The sequence below is a fragment of the Oncorhynchus nerka genome, linkage group LG6, assembly GCF_034236695.1.
Source record: "Oncorhynchus nerka isolate Pitt River linkage group LG6, Oner_Uvic_2.0, whole genome shotgun sequence".
NCBI classification, from domain to species: domain Eukaryota; kingdom Metazoa; phylum Chordata; class Actinopteri; order Salmoniformes; family Salmonidae; genus Oncorhynchus; species Oncorhynchus nerka.
Window position 1 is genome coordinate 88085349 of NC_088401.1, and position 21464 is coordinate 88106812.

Below are 21464 nucleotides of genomic sequence, written 5' to 3' on the forward strand. Positions count from 1 at the left end.
GTTCCCACAACCAATGTGAAAGCAAAAACAAGCGTTCCCACAACTTCCAAGGAACCAAATGTGTTAGCTGGGGTTATTTTATGACTACCACATGGCCAAAATACTTCAGTCATACCGGTACTGTGTTAGCAGCCATATAGGCTAACTTGACCAGCATGTTTGACTCTTGGACTTCAGTCTAACTACATTATCTTATGATTATCACATGACTACCACAGGCTAATTCTCTCAGTCAATGGACAGCAGGCTACCTACATTACCACAGCAACATAAGGACCGTAGGTTGACTAAATTATCCCTAAACTTAAGGACTTTGGGCCAACTTCAATCTTAGGGCTGCAAGGCAAGCTAACAACATTACCGTAGCCTGCTAACATTATTTTGGTCATCTCTTAGTCCAGCCCTCATATAACAATTCATATAAACCAAACAACATTTTTGTAATGCAGTTTAAAAAAAAAAAAAAATCCAATACATCGCTCGGTTTTTTTCCCTCGCTCTTTTTTCATGCTTGTTAATTGGCGGTAACTGCGAGAGGAACTTTGTCATGAATGTTGTGTCAGCGGATTAAATCTATGAGGCATTTAAGAGGGAAACATAATTGTCAGCGGATTAAATCTATGATGCATTTAAGAGGGAAACATAATTGTCAGCGGATTAAATCTATGATGCATTTAAGAAGGAAACATAACAACATATCACTTCTTTTCATGACTTTAAAAACGTTCTTCTTTGGTTTTAAAAAAAAAAATAATATGGGTAGCCTTTTTTATTAAAAAACATGTATTTTTTTAATGTTGTCTTTAACTTGTTTTCTTTATAGAGACCCTAAATGCTGGTTGTTATGTTGTGAATGGTGCAAAGTGTTAATTTCAGTTATTGTGTTAATTGTGTTTCTTGCATTATCTCTTTGTGCAAAACTTTTTGAAAAATGTGTTCAATGGCAATTGTACATTCAAGGTCATTTTCAAAAGTAATAATTCCAACAGCCAAATGTATTTATTTGCCAGCTTCATTGATAATCACATTTTGTGATAGTTATATCTTGTTGATTGTGATGTGAGACATGAGACTATGTACATTTTGTGTGTGTTTAAGTTAATGGTAATTCGTCCCTTAAAGGATATGATGTCCACGAGTTCATCTGACTCTGGGTAAGTAGAAAAAGAGCTTCATTGCCAGAATCTCACACTGTCCCTTTAAGTACCCACATATGTTAATATTTCTGTAAACCAATAACATTGTTTCAAGAATGAATATTTGAAGAAAACCAATTTTATTGGATGATTGCATTTATTTAAATACAGTCAATTTGAATATCTGCAAAAACACAACTGAAATGATTCACTCTCTCCTCCATACCTGTATCGCCTTAAGTTTTGCCTCAGCTAACACACACCACACTTACAATAATTATATAGTACGTTAAGGAGAAATATAGAGACCTGTTTAGAAGGTACTGCTTTTGGCCAACCTGTATACTTATATTGAGTTTTATATATATGAAAAAACATTGTGTTTTTTTTTTTTAGTTCAATAAAATACTGTTTTAGAAAGAGTCCAATCAAACGCCAGTAAATGCACCTTGAAGGGGCCGTACTTAAAAAACAGTTTCATAATAAACGGAGAAAAAAAACAGAACGAAATGAATATTAAAAAACGTAAACTTCACATAATGTATTAAAAATATCAATCAAATCTTTACACATTTAAAAAAAATACTAATAATGAAATGATTCACAATGAAAACATTGTCATTTTTATTTTAATTTTAATTACTTTTCATCCCAAAGTGTCATGTTTTTCATTTTAGGTTGATGTTGTTCAACTAAAAAAAAAACGATGGATTCATGAGGACGTCGGGACGTTTGACAAAAGTCAAGCTGTGATATACTGTGGCAACGAAATAGCAAGCCGGCTAATCTAACATCACTGTGCTGTGTGTTGTGATAAATGTTTACATGGAAATATTCCCTAAATTGAATCAAACAATAGCATGCCAATAATACGAGTGGTTCAACACAAACAAAAAAAAGATTAGATTTGAACTTGATTTAATCTCAAAAGTCACATTGTCTTTCTAGCACGGAGTTTGGCATCTATCCTTTTTCAGGAAGCAAGGTCCATTTTACGTGGTCCATTTCATGACCCGCGGTCAGTGTCATAGATCCCAAAATGGCCGTCACAGGTCAGTGATACTGACCCAAGATGGCAGCCACTCACAGGTCTGTGGTGCTGAGTGAAGGGTTAGAGAAGGTTAAACTAGGGCTGTTGTTGACTCTTTTCTTGCCACGCTGGGCCAAGGCTTCACCCAGAGGCTCGACGTAGAGGTTATCTGCTCCCCCCTCCTCCTCATCCTCCTCCTGAATCATCTACACAGGGAGACAGCAGGCATGACCATCCAGAATGATGATAATAATTTTGTAGTAATAATAATAATAACTATAACGAACGAAAAATGTTACCATCATGGGCATCGTATCCTTGTCAGACATGACCATGTCTATGTTGTAGTCCAAGGAATTAAGGCTTGAATTTAAAAAGAAATGCACTAAATTAGAGTCATACAACGGGAGTCCATGACGATGACATCTCCATGACGATGACATCTCCATGACGATGACATCTTAATTAGTGTTAGCAATAACATCTCAATACTGTCCAATGGAGGACAATATCAAAGAGCGTTACCAGTATAGACGTTTTGTAACACTGTTCTCGGTTGCATGATAGGTCAATCAGAGGAATGATAGGACAATCAGAGGAATGATAGGACAATCAGAGGAATGATGGGTCAATCAGAGGAATGATAGGTCAATCAGAGGAATGATAGGACAATCAGAGGAATGATAGGTCAATCAGAGGAATGATAGGTCACTCAGAGGAATGATAGGTCACTCAGAGGAATGCTAGGACACTCAGAGGAATGATAGGACAATCGGTGGAATGATGGGACAATCAGAGGAATGATAGGACAATCAGAGGAATGATAGGACAATCAGAGGAATGATAGGACAATCAGAGGAATGATAGGACAATCAGAGGAATGATAGGTCACTCAGAGGAATGCTAGGACACTCAGAGGAATGATAGGACAATCGGTGGAATGATAGGACAATCAGAGAAATGATAGGTCACTCAGAGGAATGATAGGACAATCAGAGGAATGATAGGTCAATCAGAGGAATGATAGGTCACTCAGAGGAATGATAGGTCACTCAGAGGAATGATAGGTCACTCAGAGGAATGCTAGGACACTCAGAGGAATGATAGGACAATCGGTGGAATGATGGGACAATCAGAGGAATGATAGGACAATCAGAGGAATGATAGGACAATCAGAGGAATGATAGGTCACTCAGAGGAATGCTAGGACACTCAGAGGAATGATAGGACAATCGGTGGAATGATAGGACAATCAGAGGAATGATAGGTCACTCAGAGGAATGATAGGACAATCAGAGGAATGATAGGACACTCAGAGGAATGCTAGGACACTCAGAGGAATGATAGGACAATCGGTGGAATGATGGGACAATCAGAGGACTGATAGGACAATCAGAGGAATGATAGGTCACTCAGAGGAATGCTAGGACACTCAGAAGAATGATAGGACACTCAGAGGAATGATAGGACACTCAGAGGAATGCTAGGACAACCAGAGGAATGATAGGACAATCAGAGGAATGATAGGACACTCAGAGGAATGCTAGGACAACCAGAGGGACGATATGACATTGAGGAATGATAGGACAATCAGAGGCATGATAGGACAATCAGAGGAATGCTAGGACAACCAGAGGGACGATAGGACAACCAGAGGAATGATAGGACAATCAGAGGAATGATAGGTAAATCAGAGGAATGATAGGACAATCGGAGGAATGATAGGACAATCGGAGGAATGATAGGACAACCAGAGGGAAGATAGGACAACCAGAGGAATGATAGGTCAATCAGAGGAATGATAGGACAATCAGAGGAATGATAGGACAACCAGAGGAATGATAGGACAATCAGAGGACTGATAGGACAATCAGAGGAATGATAGGACAATCAGAGGAATGATAGGACAATCAGGGGAATAATAGGACAATCAGATGACTGATAGGACAATCAGAGGAATGATAGGACAATCAGAGGAATGATAGGACAATCCGAGGAATGATAGGACAATCAGAGGAATGATAGGACAATCAGGGGAATGATAGGACAATCAGAGGAATGATAGGACAATCAGAGGAATGATAGGACATTCAGAGGAATGATAGGACAATCAGAGGAATGCTAGGACACTCAGAGGAATGATAGGACAATCAGAGGAATGATATGACAATCAGAGGAATGATAGGACACTCAGAGGAATGATAGGACACTCAGAGGAATGATAGGACAATCAGAGGAATGATGGGACATTCAGAGGAATGATAGGACAATCAGAGGAATGCTAGATTTAATGGTGATGCGTAAATACACATGTATTTGTCAGTGTCTCAGGTGGCACCCACATCTACATACATTTACATGGCTCTGTAGTAATGTGTTTGCATGACTCTGTAGTAATGTGTTCACATGACTCCGTAGTGTTCACATGACTCTGTAGTGTAGTGTTCACATGACTCTGTAGTGTTCACATGACTCTGTAGTGTTCACATGACTCTGTAGTGTAGTGTTCACATGACTCTGTAGTGTTCACATGACTCCGTAATGTTCACATGACTCTGTAGTGTTCACATGACTCTGTAGTGTTCACATGACTCTGTAGTGTTCACATGACTCTGTAGTGTTCACATGACTCTGTAGTGTTCACATAACTCTGTAGTAATGTGTTCACATAACTCTGTAGTGTTCACATGAGTCTGAAGTGTAGCGTTCACATGACTCTGTGGTGTTTACATGACTCTGTAGTGTTCACAGGACTCTGTAGTGTTCACATGACTCTGTAGTGTTCACAGGACTCTGTAGTGTTTACATGACTCTGTAGTGATCACAGGACTCTGTAGTGTAGTGTTCACATGACTCTGTAGTGTTCACATGACTCTGTAGTGTTCACATGACTCTGTAGTGTTCACATGGCTCTGTAGTGTAGTGTTCACATGGCTCTGTAGTGTAGTGGTCACATGACTCTGTAGTGTTCACATGACTCTGTAGTGTAGTGTTCACATGACTCTGTAGTGTAGTGTTCACATGACTCTGTAGTGTTCACATGGCTCTGTAGTGTAGTGTTCACATGACTCTGTAGTGTTCACATGAGTCTGTAGTGTTCACATAAGTCTGTAGTGTTCACATGACTCTGTAGTGTTCACATGACTCTGTAATGTTCACATGACTCTGTAGTGTTCACATGGCTCTGTAGTGTTCACATGACTCTGTAGTGTTCACATGAGTCTGAAGTGTTCACATGACTCTGTAGTGTTCACATGACTCTGTAGAGTTCACATGAGTCTGTAGTGTTCACATGACTCTGTAGAGTTCACATGAGTCTGTAGTGTTCACATGACTCTGTAGTGTTCACATGACTCTGTAGTGTTCACATGACTCTGTAGTGTTCACATGGCTCTGTAGTGTATTGTTCACATGACTCTGTAGTGTTCACATGGCTCTGTAGTGTAGTGTTCACATGAGTCTGTAGTGTTCACATGAGTCTGTAGTGTTCACATGACTCTGTAGTGTTCACATGACTCTGTAGTGTTCACATGACTCTGTAGTGTTCACATGGCTCTGTAGTGTTCACATGACTCTGTAGTGTTCACATGAGTCTGAAGTGTTCACATGACTCTGTAGTGTTCACATGACTCTGTAGAGTTCACATGAGTCTGTAGTGTTCACATGACTCTGTAGTGTTCACATGACTCTGTAGTGTTCACATGGCTCTGTAGTGTAGTGTTCACATGACTCTGTAGTGTTCACATGAGTCTGTAGTGTTCACATGAGTCTGTAGTGTTCACATGACTCTGTAGTGTTCACATGACTCTGTAGTGTTCACATGGCTCTGTAGTGTTCACATGACTCTGTAGTGTTCACATGAGTCTGAAGTGTTCACATGACTCTGTAGTGTTCACATGACTCTGTAGAGTTCACATGAGTCTGTAGTGTTCACATGACTCTGTAGTGTTCACATGACTCTGTAGTGTTCACATGGCTCTGTAGTGTAGTGTTCACATGAGTCTGAAGTGTTCACATAACTCTGTAGTGTTCACATGAGTCTGAAGTGTAGCGTTCACATGACTCTGTGGTGTTTACATGACTCTGTAGTGTTCACAGGACTCTGTAGTGTTCACATGACTCTGTAGTGTTCACAGGACTCTGTAGTGTTTACATGACTCTGTAGTGATCACAGGACTCTGTAGTGTAGTGTTCACATGACTCTGTAGTGTTCACATGACTCTGTAGTGTTCACATGACTCTGTAGTGTTCACATGGCTCTGTAGTGTAGTGTTCACATGGCTCTGTAGTGTAGTGGTCACATGACTCTGTAGTGTTCACATGACTCTGTAGTGTAGTGTTCACATGACTCTGTAGTGTAGTGTTCACATGACTCTGTAGTGTTCACATGGCTCTGTAGTGTAGTGTTCACATGACTCTGTAGTGTTCACATGAGTCTGTAGTGTTCACATAAGTCTGTAGTGTTCACATGACTCTGTAGTGTTCACATGACTCTGTAATGTTCACATGACTCTGTAGTGTTCACATGGCTCTGTAGTGTTCACATGACTCTGTAGTGTTCACATGAGTCTGAAGTGTTCACATGACTCTGTAGTGTTCACATGACTCTGTAGAGTTCACATGAGTCTGTAGTGTTCACATGACTCTGTAGTGTTCACATGACTCTGTAGTGTTCACATGACTCTGTAGTGTTCACATGGCTCTGTAGTGTATTGTTCACATGACTCTGTAGTGTTCACATGGCTCTGTAGTGTAGTGTTCACATGAGTCTGTAGTGTTCACATGAGTCTGTAGTGTTCACATGACTCTGTAGTGTTCACATGACTCTGTAGTGTTCACATGACTCTGTAGTGTTCACATGGCTCTGTAGTGTTCACATGACTCTGTAGTGTTCACATGAGTCTGAAGTGTTCACATGACTCTGTAGTGTTCACATGACTCTGTAGAGTTCACATGAGTCTGTAGTGTTCACATGACTCTGTAGTGTTCACATGACTCTGTAGTGTTCACATGGCTCTGTAGTGTAGTGTTCACATGACTCTGTAGTGTTCACATGAGTCTGTAGTGTTCACATGAGTCTGTAGTGTTCACATGACTCTGTAGTGTTCACATGACTCTGTAGTGTTCACATGGCTCTGTAGTGTTCACATGACTCTGTAGTGTTCACATGAGTCTGAAGTGTTCACATGACTCTGTAGTGTTCACATGACTCTGTAGAGTTCACATGAGTCTGTAGTGTTCACATGACTCTGTAGTGTTCACATGACTCTGTAGTGTTCACATGACTCTGTAGTGTTCACATGGCTCTGTAGTGTAGTGTTCACATGAGTCTGAAGTGTTCACATGACTCTGTAGTGTTCACATGACTCTGTAGAGTTCACATGAGTCTGTAGTGTTCACATGACTCTGTAGTGTTCACATGACTCTGTAGTGTTCACATGACTCTGTAGTGTTCACATGGCTCTGTAGTGTAGTGTTCACATGACTCTGTAGTGTTCACATGGCTCTGTAGTGTAGTGTTCACATGACTCTGTAGTGTTCACATGACTCTGTAGTGTAGTGTTCACATGACTCTGTAGTGTTCACATGACTCTGTAGTGTTCACATGACTCTGTAGTGTTCACATGACTCTGTAGTGTTCACATGGCTCTGTAGTGTAGTGTTCACATGACTCTGTAGTGTTCACATGACTCTGTAGTGTTCACATGGCTCTGTAGTGTAGTGTTCACATGACTCTGTAGTGTTCACATGACTCTGTAGTGTAGTGTTCACATGGCTCTGTAGTGTTCACATGGCTCTGTAGTGTATTGTTCACATGACTCTGTAGTGTTCACATGGCTCTGTAGTGTAGTGTTCACATGACTCTGTAGTGTTCACATGACTCTGTAGTGTTCACATGGCTCTGTAGTGTTCACATGACTCTGTAGTGTTCACATGACTCTGTAGTGTTCACATGACTCTGTAGTGTTCACATGGCTCTGTAGTGTAGTGTTCACATGACTCTGTAGTGTTCACATGACTCTGTAGTGTAGTGTTCACATGACTCTGTAGTGTTCACATGACTCTGTAGTGTTCACATGACTCTGTAGTGTTCACATGGCTCTGTAGTGTAGTGTTCACATGACTCTGTAGTGTTCACATGACTCTGTAGTGTAGTGTTCACATGGCTCTGTAGTGTTCACATGGCTCTGTAGTGTATTGTTCACATGACTCTGTAGTGTTCACATGACTCTGTAGTGTAGTGTTCACATGGCTCTGTAGTGTTCACATGACTCTGTAGTGTAGTGTTCAAATCCAATCGTATGGCCGTGAGTATTACTACTAGACCACACGGTCTGCACATATTGTTCTTATTGTCATCATCATCATCATCATCATCAATAGGTGATTTCTACCTGACTCTGTCAGCGTTAGATCCTTCCTCGTCGAAGCCCAGGTCCGTGACTGTGTCGATGTTCAAGTTGAGCACAGGGTTAGCCCTAAGACACAAATACAGGGACAGAGACAACACTGTTAGGCCACCTTACTTCCCTATTCCCTTTGCAAATGTAACAAGTGAAATGATGTGACTTGTGACTTGATGGCACATTTCAAATGCATTGGAAACACGTGCTAAAAACGAAACTGCGGTCCAAAATATCTTCTCATTGTTTAGTGTCGTAATTATATTTGTGTCACCATGTAAAACATACGGTGCATTCGGGAAAGTATTCAGACCCCTTCACTTTTCACACATTTTGGTACGTTACAGCCTTATTAAAAAAACTGGATTAAATTATTTTCCCATCCCCCCCATCATCAATCTTCACACAATACCCAATAATGAAAAAGCAAAAACAGGTTTTTATACATTTTTGCAAATGTATAAAATGTGAAAAACTTCAATTTTACATTTACGTAAGTATTCAGACCCTTTATAATCAGTACTTTGTTGAAGTAACTTTGGCAGCGATTACAGCCTTGTCTTCTTGGGTATGACACTACAAGCTTGGCACACCTGTATTTGGTGAGTTTCTCCCATTCTTCTCTGCAGATCCTCTCAAGATCTGTAAGGTTGGATGGGGAGCGTCACTGTATAGCTATTTTCAGGTCTCTCCAGAGATGTTTGATCGGGTTCAAGTCCAGGCTCTGGCTGGGCCACTCATGGACATTTAGAGACTTGTCTCGAAGCCACTCCTGCGTTGTCTTGGCTGTGGGATTAGGGTCATTGTCCTGTTCGATCCTGACGAGTCTCCCAGTCCCTGCCGCTGAAAAACATCCCCACAGCATGATGCTTCCACCACCATGCTTCACCTTAGGGATGCTTCCACCACCATGCTTCACCTTAGGGATGCTTCCACCACCATGCTTCACCTTAGGGATGCTTCCACCACCATGCTTCACCTTAGGGATGGTGCCAGGTTTCCTCCAGATGTGACGTGTGGCATTCAGACCAAAGAGTTCAATCTTGGTTTCATCAGACCAGAGAATCTTGTTCCTCATGGTCTGAGAGTCTTTAGGTGCCTTTTGGCAAACTCCAAGTGGGCTGTCATGTTCCTTTTACTGAGGAGTGGCTTCCGGCTGGCCACTCTACTATAAAGGCCTGATTGGTGGAGTGCTGCAGAGATGGTTGTTCTTCTGGAAGGTTCTCCCATAACCACAGAGCAGTGACAATAGGGTTCTTGGTCACCTCCCTGACCAAGGCCCTTCTCCCCCGATTGCTCAAGTTGGCCGGGCGGCCAGCTTTAGGAAGAGTGTTGGTGGTTCCAAACTTCTTCCATTTCAGAATGATGGAGGCCACTGTGTTCTTGAGGACCTTCGATAATGCAGAAATGTTTTGGTATCCTTCTCCTGATCTGTACCTCGACACCATCCTGTCTCGGAGCTCTGTAGACAATTCCTTCGAACTTATGGATTGGTTTTTGCTCTGACATGCACCTGTCAACTGTGGTACCTTATATAGACAGGTGTGTGCCTTTCCAAATAATTTCCAATCAATTGAATTTACCACAGGTGGACTCCAATCAAGCTGTAGAAACATCTCAAGGATGGTCAATTGAAACAGGATGGACCTGAGCTCAATTTCGAGTCTCATACCAAAGGGTCAGATTACTTATTTAAATAAGATCGTTTTTGTTTTTTGTATACATTTGCAAAAATGTCTAACAAAAAAACAGTTTTTGCTTTGTAATTATGGGTTATTGTGGCACTATCCCTATGGTGAATCATGGTGGTTGTAGCATCATATGTGATATTTCAGTGTTTTATTTGTAATAATTTTTGCAAGCATTTCTACCTGGGGTATTGAGTGTAGATTGATGAGGAAAACATTTTATTTCATACATTTTAGAATAATAACGTAACAAAATGTGGAAAAAGTCAAGGGGTCTGAATAATTTGCACTCTGTGTTATTCTGTAATTATTGTACATATACATTTCATGTAGGGAGTTGGATCCTCCCTATGGGTCCAGGTTAAAACTAGTGCACTATGCAAGGAATAGGGTGCCATTTGGGATGCAGCCAATGTGTGGAGGACAGGACTCACCCCTCCATAGTGTACTTGTTGGTTCCAGGCACGACAGGCCCACTCTTCTGATCTCCACCAGTCACCACCATGGCTGCTGAGTTCATGGCTTTAGATGCCTTCAGTTTCGTTCTGTAGCTGTAAAAGTTTACCATCCATAGGTTAGTTACCCATACTTACTAACCCATACTAGTTACCCATACTTACTAACCCATACTAGTTATCCATACTTACTAACCCATACTAGTTATCCATACTTACTAACCCATACTAGTTATCCATACTTACTAACCCATACTAGTTATCCATACTTACTAACCCATACTAGTTACCCATACTTACTAACCCATACTAGTTACCCATACTTACTAACCCATACTAGTTATCCATACTTACTAACCCATACTAGTTGTCCATACGTACTAACCCATACTAGTTACCCATACTTACTAACCCATACTAGTTATCCATACTTACTAACCCATACTAGTTATCCATACTTACTAACCCATACTAGTTACCCATACTTACTAACCCATACTAGTTACCCATACTTACTAACCCATACTAGTTTCCTGCCATCCTTTTCTCTTTAAATGTAGCAACACGTCTAACAGGGATCACAACCGCAGACCACGTGTAAGACTGGAATACGTTCCGGGATTCATCCGATGTTATTGCGGAGTACACCACATCATTCACTGACTTCATCAATAAGTGCATCGACGACTTCGTCCCCACAGTGACCGTACGTAAACATCCCAACCAGAAGCCATGGATTACAGGCAACATCCGCACTGAGCTAAAGGCTAGAGATACCGCTTTGAAGGAGCAGGACACTAAGCTTATAAAAAAATCCCGCTATGCCCTCTCTGATGAACCATCAAACAGGCGAAGCGTAAATACAGGACTAAGATTGAATCCTACTAAATCGACTCTGACTCTTGTCGGATGTGGCAGGGCTTGCAAACTATTACGGATTACAAAGCGAAACCCAGCCGCAAGCTGCCCCATGACAGGAGCCTACCAGACGAGCTAAATGCCTTCTATACTCGTTTCGAGGCAAGCAACACTGAACCTTGCATGATGGCATCAGTTGTTCTGGATGACTGTGTGATCACACTCTCCGTAGTGATGTGAGTAAAACCTTCAAACAGGTCAACATTCACAAGGCTGCAGGGCCAGATAGATTACCAGGACGCGTACTCAGAGCATGCGCTGACCAACTGGCAAGTAACTTCACTGACATTTTCAACCCCTCAATGACTCAGTCTCTAATACCTACATGTTTCAAGCAAATCACCATAGTTCCTTTGCTCAAGAATGCCAAGGTAGTGCCATGAAGTGCTTTGAAAGGCTGGTCATGACTCACATCAACATCATCATCCCAAAAACCCTAGACCGACTCCAATTCCCATACCTTGCCAACAGATCCACAGATGATACAATCTCCATTTCACTTCACACTGACCATTCCCACCTGGACAAAAGGAAGACCTAAGTGAGAATGCTGTTCGTTGACTACAGCTCAGCGTTCAACACCATAATGCCCTCAAAGCTCATCACTAAGCTAAGGACCCTGGGACTAAACATCTCCCTCTGCAACTGGATCCTGGACTTCCTGACGGGCCACCCACAGGTGGTAAGGGTAGGCAACCATCCTCAACCTGGGGGCCCCTCAAGGATAGGTACTTAGTCCCCTCCTGTACTCACTGTTCACCCACGACTGAAATGCCACGCTCGACTCCAACACCATCATTAAGTTTGCCGACGACACAACACAACGGTGGTAGGCCTGATCTCTGACACTGATGAGACAGCCTACAGGAAGGAGGTCAGGACAACAACCTATCTCTCAATTTGATCAATACAAAAGTGCTGATCGTGGACTACAGGAAAAGGATGGCGAGCATGCCCTCATTCACATTGACAGAGCTGTAGTGGAGCGGGTCGAGAGCTCCAAGTTCCTCGCTGTCCACATTACTAAGGAGTTAACATGGTCCACACACACCAACACAGTCATGAAGAGGGCACGACGACGCCTCTTCCCACTCAGGAGACTGAAAAGATTTAGCATGGGTCCTCAGATCCTCAAAAGGTTCTACAGCTGCACCATCGAGAGCATCACCGCCTGATATGGCAACTGCTTTTCATCCGACCGCTCTCTCTGCTACCGCACGGCAAGCGGTACCGGAGTGCCAAGTCTAGGTCCAAAAGGCTCCTTAACAGCCTCTACCCCCTAATCCATAAGACTGCTGAACGATTAATAAAATGGCTACCCGGACAATATGCATTAGCCCCCTTTATTTACACTGCTGCTACTCGTTGTTTATTAATCAAATCAAATCAAATGTTATTTGTCACGTGCGCCGAATACAACAGGTGTAGTAGACCTTACAGTGAAATGCTGAATACAACAGGTGTAGTAGACCTTACAGTGAAATGCTGAATAAAACAGGTGTAGTAGACCTCACAGTGAAATGCTGAATACAACAGGTGTAGTAGACCTCACAGTGAAATTCTGAATACAACAGGTGTAGTAGACCTTACAGTGAAATGCTGAATTACAACCGGTGTAGACCTTACAGTGAAATGCTGAATACAACAGGTGTAGTAGACCTTAGAGTGAAATGCTGAATACAACAGGTGTGGTAGACCTTACAGTGAAATGCTGAATACAACAGGTGTAGTAGACCTTACAGTGAAATGCTGAATACAACAGGTGTAGTAGACCTCACAGTGAAATGCTGAATACAACAGGTGTAGTAGACCTTACAGTGAAATGCTGAATACAGCAGGTGTAGTAGACCTCACAGTGAAATGCTGAATACAACAGGTGTAGTAGACCTTACAGTGAAATGCTGAATACAACAGGTGTAGTAGACCTTACAGTGAAATGCTGAATACAACAGGTGTAGTAGACCTTACAGTGAAATGCTGAATACAACAGGTGTGGTAGACCTTACAGTGAAATGATGAATACAACAGGTGTAGTAGACCTCACAGTGAAATGATGAATACAACAGGTGTAGTAGACCTTACAGTGAAATGCTGAATACAACAGGTGTAGTAGACCTTACAGTGAAATGCTGAATACAACAGGTGTAGTAGACCTTACAGTGAAATGCTGAATACAACAGGTGTAGTAGACCTTACAGTGAAATGCTTACCTACAAGCCCTAACCAACAATGCAGTTTTTTAAAAACTTTTAAAAAAGACCTACAAAAGAATAAGAAATAAAAAATAAAAAATAATTATCTATGCATAGTCACTTTATCTTTATTTTAATCCTTTATTTACCTAGATGTACATATTGCCTCAATTAATTGAGTTCAAAAATGTACTTCTACAGTGTTTTGAGATCTAAAATGTACTTCTAGGGTGTTTTAAGTTCTAAAATATACTTCTACTGTGTTTTAAGTTCTAAAATATACCTCTACACTCTGTTTTGAGTTCTAAAATGTACTTTTACGGTGTTTTGAGATCTAAAATGTACTTCTAGGGTGTTTTAAGTTCTAAAATATACTTCTACTGTGTTTTAAGTTCTAAAATATACCTCTACACTCTGTTTTGAGTTCTAAAATGTACTTTTACGGTGTTTTGAGTTCTAAAATGTACTTCTACGGTGTTTTAAGTTCTAAAATGTACTTCTAGGGTGTTTTAAGTTCTAAAATGTACTTCTACAGTGTTTTGAGTTCTAAAATGTACTTCTACACTCTGTTTTGAGTTCTAAAATGTACTTCTAGGGTGTTTTAAGTTCTAAAATGTAGTTCTACGGTGTTTTGAGTTCTAATAATAAGAAAAATGGCACTTACATCAACCAGGAGTGGTTGTTATCATCTACGCATAGTCACTTTAATAACTCTACCTACAGTTAAAGTCAGAAAGTCGTTTAGGACATCTACTTTGTGCATGACACAAGTCATTTTTCCAACATATGTTTACAGACAGATTATTTCACTTATAATTCACTGCATCCCAATTCCAGTGGGTCAGAAGTTTACATACACTAGGATTACTGGGCCTTTAAACAGTTAGGTAAATTCCAGAAAATGATGTCATGGCTTTAGAAGCTTCTGATAGGCTAATTGACATCATTTGAGTAAATTGGAGGTGACTCTGTACCGGTACACCCTGTATATAGCCTCCACATTGACTCTGTACCGGTACCCCCTGTATATAGCCTCCACATTGACTCTGTACCGGTACCCCCTGTATATAGCCTCCACATTGACTCTGTACCGGTACCCCCTGTATATAGCCTCCACATTGACTCTGTACCGTAATACCCTGTATATAGCCTCCACATTGACTCTGTACCGGTACCCCCTGTATATAGCCTCCACATTGACTCTGTACCGTACCCCCGTAACACCCTGTATATAGCCTCACATTGACTCTGTACCGTAACACCCTGTATATAGCCTCCACATTGACTCTGTACCGTAACACCCTGTATATAAGCCTCCACATTGACTCTGTACCGTACCCCTGTATAGAGCCTCCACATTGACTCTGTACCGTAACACCCTGTATATAGTCTCTACATTGACTCTGTACTGGTACACCCTGTATATAGCCTCCACATTGACTCTGTACCGGTACCCCCTGTATATAGCCTCCACATTGACTCTGTACCGTAATACCCTGTATATAGCCTCCACATTGACTCTGTACCGTAACACCCTGTATATAACCTCCACATTGACTCTGTACCGTAACACCCTGTATATAGCCTCCACATTGACTCTGTACCGTAACCCCTGTATATAGCCTCCACATTGACTCTGTACCGTAACCCCCTGTATATAGCCTCCACATTGACTCTGTACCGTAACACCCTGTATAAAGCCTCCACATTGACTCTGTACCGTAACACCCTGTATATAGCCTCCACATTGACTCTGTACCGTAACACCCTGTATATAGCCTCCACATTGACTCTGTACCGTAACACCCTGTATATAGCCTCCACATTGACTCTGTACCGGTAACACCCTGTATATAGCCTCCACATTGACTCTGTACCGTAACACCCTGTATATAGCCTCACATTGACTCTGTACCGTAATACCCTGTATATAGCCTCCACATTGACTCTGTACCGTAACACCCTGTATATAGCCTCCAGTGACTCTGTACCGTAACACCCTGTATATAGCCTCCACATTGACTCTGTACCGGTACCCCCTGTATATAGCCTCCACATTGACTCTGTACCGTAATACCCTGTATATAGCCTCCACATTGACTCTGTACCGTAACACCCTGTATATAGCCTCCACATGTACTCTGTACCGTAACACCCTGTATATAGCCTCCACATTGACTCTGTACCGTAACACCCTGTATATAGCCTCCACATTGACTCTGTACCGGTACACCCTGTATATAGCCTCCACATTGACTCTGTACCGTAACACCCTGTATATAGCCTCCACATTGACTCTGTACCGTAATACCCTGTATATAGCCTCCACATTGACTCTGTACCGTAACACCCTGTATATAGCCTCCACATTGACTCTGTACCGTAACACCCTGTATATAGCCTCCACATTGACTCTGTACCGTAACACCTGTATATAGCCTCCACATTGACTCTGTACCGTAACACCCTGTATATAGCCTCCACATTGACTCTGTACCGTAACACCCTGTATATAGCCTCCACATTGACTCTGTACCTAACACCCTGTATATAGCCTCCACATTGACTCTGTACCGTAACACCCTGTATATAGCCTCCACATTGACTCTGTACCGTAATACCCTGTATAGAGCCTCCACATTGACTCTGTACCGTAACACCCTGTATATAGCCTCCACATTGACTCTGTACCGTAACACCCTGTATATAGCCTCCACATTGACTCTGTACCGTAATACCCTGTATATAGCCTCCACATTGACTCTGTACCGTAACACCCTGTATATAGCCTCCACATTGACTCTGTACCGTAACACCCTGTATATAGCCTCCACATTGACTCTGTACCGTAACACCCTGTATATAGCCTCCACATTGACTCTGTACCGTAATACCCTGTATATAGCCTCCACATTGACTCTGTACCGTAACACCCTGTATATAGCCTCCAGTGACTCTGTACCGTAACACCCTGTATATAGCCTCCACATTGACTCTGTACCGTAATACCCTGTATATAGCCTCCACATTGACTCTGTACCGTAACACCCTGTATATAGCCTCCACATTGACTCTGTACTGTAACACCCTGTATATAGCCTCCACATTGACTCTGTACCGTAACACCCTGTATATAGCCTCCACATTGACTCTGTACCGTAACACCCTGTATATAGCCTCCACATTGACTCTGTACCGTAACACCCTGTATAGAGCCTCCACATTGACTCTGTACCGTAACACCCTGTATATAGCCTCCACATTGACTCTGTACCGTAATACCCTGTATATAGCCTCCACATTGACTCTGTACCGTAACACCCTGTATAGAGCCTCGCTACTGTTTTCATTATTGTGTTAAATTTTTCTTACTTTATTTATTGTTTAAGCTAATATTTTCTTACTTACTTTTTAAACAATTCTGCACTGTTGGTTATGGATTTGTATGTAATCATTTCATGTTAAGGTCTGTTGTATTCATCTCCTACCGTAACACCCTGTATAGAGCCTCGCTACTGTCTGTTGTATTCATGTGAAAAATAAAATGTGATTTTTTTTTGTTTTTGTGAATCATTCATATGTATCAAACATGTCAGAATACTGATCTAGGATTAGGTACCTATGACACTGATCTAGGATTAGGTACCTATGACACTGATCTAGGATTAGGTACCTATGACACTGATCTAGGATTAGGTACCTATGACACTGATCTAGGATTAGGTACCTATGACACTGATCTAGGATTAGGTACCTATGACACTGATCTAGGATTAGGTACCTATGACACTGATCTAGGATTAGGTACCTATGACACTGATCTAGGATTAGGTACCTATGACACTGATCTAGGATTAGGTACCTATGACACTGATCTAGGATTAGGTACCTATGACACTGATCTAGGATTAGGTACCTATGACACTGATCTAGGATTAGGTACCTATGACACTGATCTAGGATTAGGTACCTATGACACTGATCTAGGATTAGGTACCTATGACACTGATCTAGGATTAAGTACCTATGACACTTCAATTCATTATAATCTAAAGGACAGAGATCAGCGCTCCTACTCGGAGATGTTTGATACGTGCCCAGGTCTCAGCTTACCTCCTGCGGGTGCAGACCAGAGACGTTGTCATGACAGCCAGGACGATGATGAGGCCTGCCACCAGTCCCAACAGAACGAACATGATTGGATTCACCTGCTTCTCTGTCACCACAGTCCCTCCCTGCAACACCACACAGAGTTTAGAGTAGAGTTGCAGAAAATTACGGTAATTTTCCCCTAAAAATTCCATAGTTTTCCAGAAATCATGGTTGGAGGAATTCAGAATTGTTTCTTATTTCTTCCTGATTCCGTGAATCTTCCAATAAGGATTTCTGGAAAACTTGGGACATTTGCTCAGGGGAACATTCCTTCAGTGGCCCAAAGTCAGATCGTACTGTAACAGATCTTTACTGTATATTTTCACTACATTACAAATATAGCATAATAATGTAGTAACATACAAGCTGGAGGACATGAATTTATAGTTATTTATTTATACCTTTAACAATTCATGTGGAAGTACCTATAGCAGAGATCATCAACTTGATTCAGGTGTGTGACGATTGTTTTTCTGGAGTGGATGGTCGGGGAGCCGGAATATAATTACGAATCATTTATAGACTGCAAATTGACCGCAGGAACCCCAAAAATGGAGTCAGGGAGGAGTCAGGGAGGCCACACTGACTATCTCTATGACCACTCCTTCTGCCCACTACTCTCCTATTCACTAGGAACCAAGCAAGAATAAAACGGTCTGAAACAGGGAGGAGTCAGGGAGGAGTCAGGGAGGAGTCAGGGAGGAGTCAGGAGGCCACACTGACTATCTCTATGACCACTCCTTCTGCCCACTACTCTCCTATTCACTAGGAACCAAGCAAGAATAAAACGGTCTGAAACAGGGAGGAGTCAGGGAGGAGTCAGGGAGGCCACACTGACTATCTCTATGACCACTCCTTCTGCCCACTACTCTCCTATTCACTAGGAACCAAGCAAGAAGAAAACGGTCTGAAACAGGGAGGAGTCAGGGAGGAGTCAGGGAGGCCACACTGACTATCTCTATGACCACCCCTTCTGCCCACTACTCTCCTATTCACTAGGAACCAAGCAAGAAGAAAACGGTCTGAAACAGGGAGGAGTCAGGGAGGAGTCAGGGAGGAGTCAGGGAGGACACCTCCCTTGTCTCTCTATTATCCGTGGGAATAGTTGGGAACAGATTTCTTCTGCCCTGCTCTGATTTCCTGGTGTTTTTACAGTCTTTTATGTCCAACAATAAAAAATATAAAAAATTAACTGTATTTATTTATTTTTGCTCAGAAAACATGGGGGCCAAATAAAACCACGCACGGGCAAAAATCATCCCATTTGGTGAACCCTGCCCTATGGGAATCCTATTCCCTATGTAGTGCCCTACTTTTCACCAGAGCCCTGTTCAAAAATAGTGTACGACATCAGGAATAGTGTGTCATTTCAGACACAGCCCAAGACAAATATTTGTTTAGCATGTACAGGGCCAGGGTTGGAGACAATTCAAATGAAATGCAGTGAGTTCAGGAGACGACTTGAGATTTTAAAACCAATAAATGAAAAGCGACATTTGTTTCTTGAAATAGATGTGTATTGTATGTGCATGGTAATGGTAATGGCTAGGCATGAGGGGAGGAGTCAGGGAGGAGTCAGGGAGGAGTCAGGGAGGCCAGGCATGAGGGGAGGAGTCAGGGAGGAGTCAGGGAGGAGTCGGGGAGGAGTCAGGGAGGAGTCAGGGAGGCCAGGCATGAGGGGAGAGACAAAAATAGTTGGATAATAGTTTCCTATAGTAAACTTACTATATCTTTCAGGCCAAATTCAATCTGTAATTTGTACCGTTCCACACTGTTGGACAGAATAGTCTCGGCGGTGTCAGAGTCGAGGGCCGTTCCATTGGCATTCACAAAGTACACCTCCATTACGGTATCGCCAGACGCCCTGCAAAATAATTAAGAAGTTTTAAAAAATATATGTTTTTCTAAACTACTTGAGCAGTGACACAGATCTACAGATCACACACACATAGACACACACACACACAACACACACACACACACACACACACACACACACACACACACACACACACACGGTATTAATTTCCTGTGGTAAAGTATCACCTGGAGACTGTCATCAACAGAGAGAAGAAGAAAACATTGGTATGTAGTAGTCAGGGTTGGAGTTAATTACATTTCAATTCCAGTCAATTTTGGAAGTACACTGAAATGTCAATTTCCAGCAATGCTTTTCAATGAGGAAAATGTGGAATTTGAACGAATGGACAGGAACTGAAATGGAATTGACTAGGAATCCTGGTAGTCATGTGATATTCATTACCTGATTTCCGTACTGGCTAAATCAGCCCTAATCTTAACCACTTCCACTTTCGTCTGTGTTGCTGCGGTTAGAAGCCTGAGTAGGAAACATTTATAAGGTTAATGAATTCTCGTATTACCCTATGCTGTGGTTAAAACACTCGTCAACAGGCCAACGTAATCTCAATCTGAAAATCATCCTACAGCCACATTAATTGTTAAACGTATAAACAAACAAATACAAAACATTTATTGTAGTTTATTACAGTTTTTCTCAGTCGCTTTGGTGCATTTCTTAGATCAAAAGTGCAATTCTTGATACTACTTGAAATCATCTAGTCACTTGTGCACATCATTAAAGCAATTTCTTATTCCTTTTGAACAAATTGCAATTGATAATGTACAAGTGTCAGCTTTTTTCTACATTATCAATTGCTCATGTCATGTTGATCAAAATATAGTAGATGGTTCTCTGTTGAATAGTCTTACCCCTCAAAACATCTAGGCATTAGTTCCTTGCATAAGCCATTACATGCAAAATTGTTGAACTATTTGTCATAAACTGTCAAGCATAGTTTTACACATTTCTATTAGACCTTTTGTACAAAAACATGAATTGATGAATCGTGCAGGTGAAATTGACCCTCACTCATGAAGGAATGTAAAGTGTTAGTTCAACCAACAATCAACCAGTTGTCTAAATTTCTCAAAGTTGCATCTCATGAAGAATCAATTGGCAAGCATATATAGACAGACCACAACACAGAGTTGCAATTTTCCAATAATGGATGGACCAGGAAACGAACAGGGTCAACAGCCAAGAGGAGGAAGAAGAGGAGCAAGGATGCGTGGTGGAAGGCAATACAGAGGAAGAGGCAGAAGAGGACATAGGCGCATATCGGATGACATAAGGGCCACTATTGTAGACCATGTTGTCAATCATGGCCTTACAATGGCTGAGACGGGTCGAAGGGTGCAGCCGAATATTGGGAGATCAACCGTGTCCTCAATAGTTCAAACGTTTCGAAGAGAGAACAGGTATGTCCACCAATGTACAGTGCACTGTTACTGTATATAAGCAGTATACTGTATACTTCCTACAATGCTTCATATTACAGTAGTCCACTTGTATTTCACGGCATACAGAAATATTCTCTATACAGATACATACTGCACCTTACATGCACCCACCTGTATGTTTTACAGTAAAATGTGTGTTCGCATAGTTTTTGTCTATGTGAAAGTGTG

General features: G+C 41.7%; 1 protein-coding gene across 2 annotated transcripts in view; it reads right to left on the bottom strand.

Annotated features, from left to right (window-relative positions):
- Positions 1 to 1255: 1255 nt before the first annotated feature.
- The window catches only part of cdhr2 (cadherin related family member 2), a 49088-nt gene continuing 28879 nt past the window's right edge, over positions 1256 to 21464 (bottom strand). For both annotated transcript variants that reach the window (XM_065019989.1, XM_065019988.1), the window contains exons 25-31: positions 20239 to 20313; positions 19701 to 19839; positions 17937 to 18058; positions 10693 to 10809; positions 8562 to 8645; positions 2466 to 2529; positions 1256 to 2372 (exon numbers count right to left, since the gene is read on the bottom strand). In XM_065019989.1, coding sequence (XP_064876061.1) covers positions 2220 to 2372; positions 2466 to 2529; positions 8562 to 8645; positions 10693 to 10809; positions 17937 to 18058; positions 19701 to 19839; positions 20239 to 20313 — 754 coding nt within the window. In that variant the 3' untranslated portion in view covers positions 1256 to 2219. The remainder of the gene's footprint in view (positions 2373 to 2465; positions 2530 to 8561; positions 8646 to 10692; positions 10810 to 17936; positions 18059 to 19700; positions 19840 to 20238; positions 20314 to 21464) is intronic.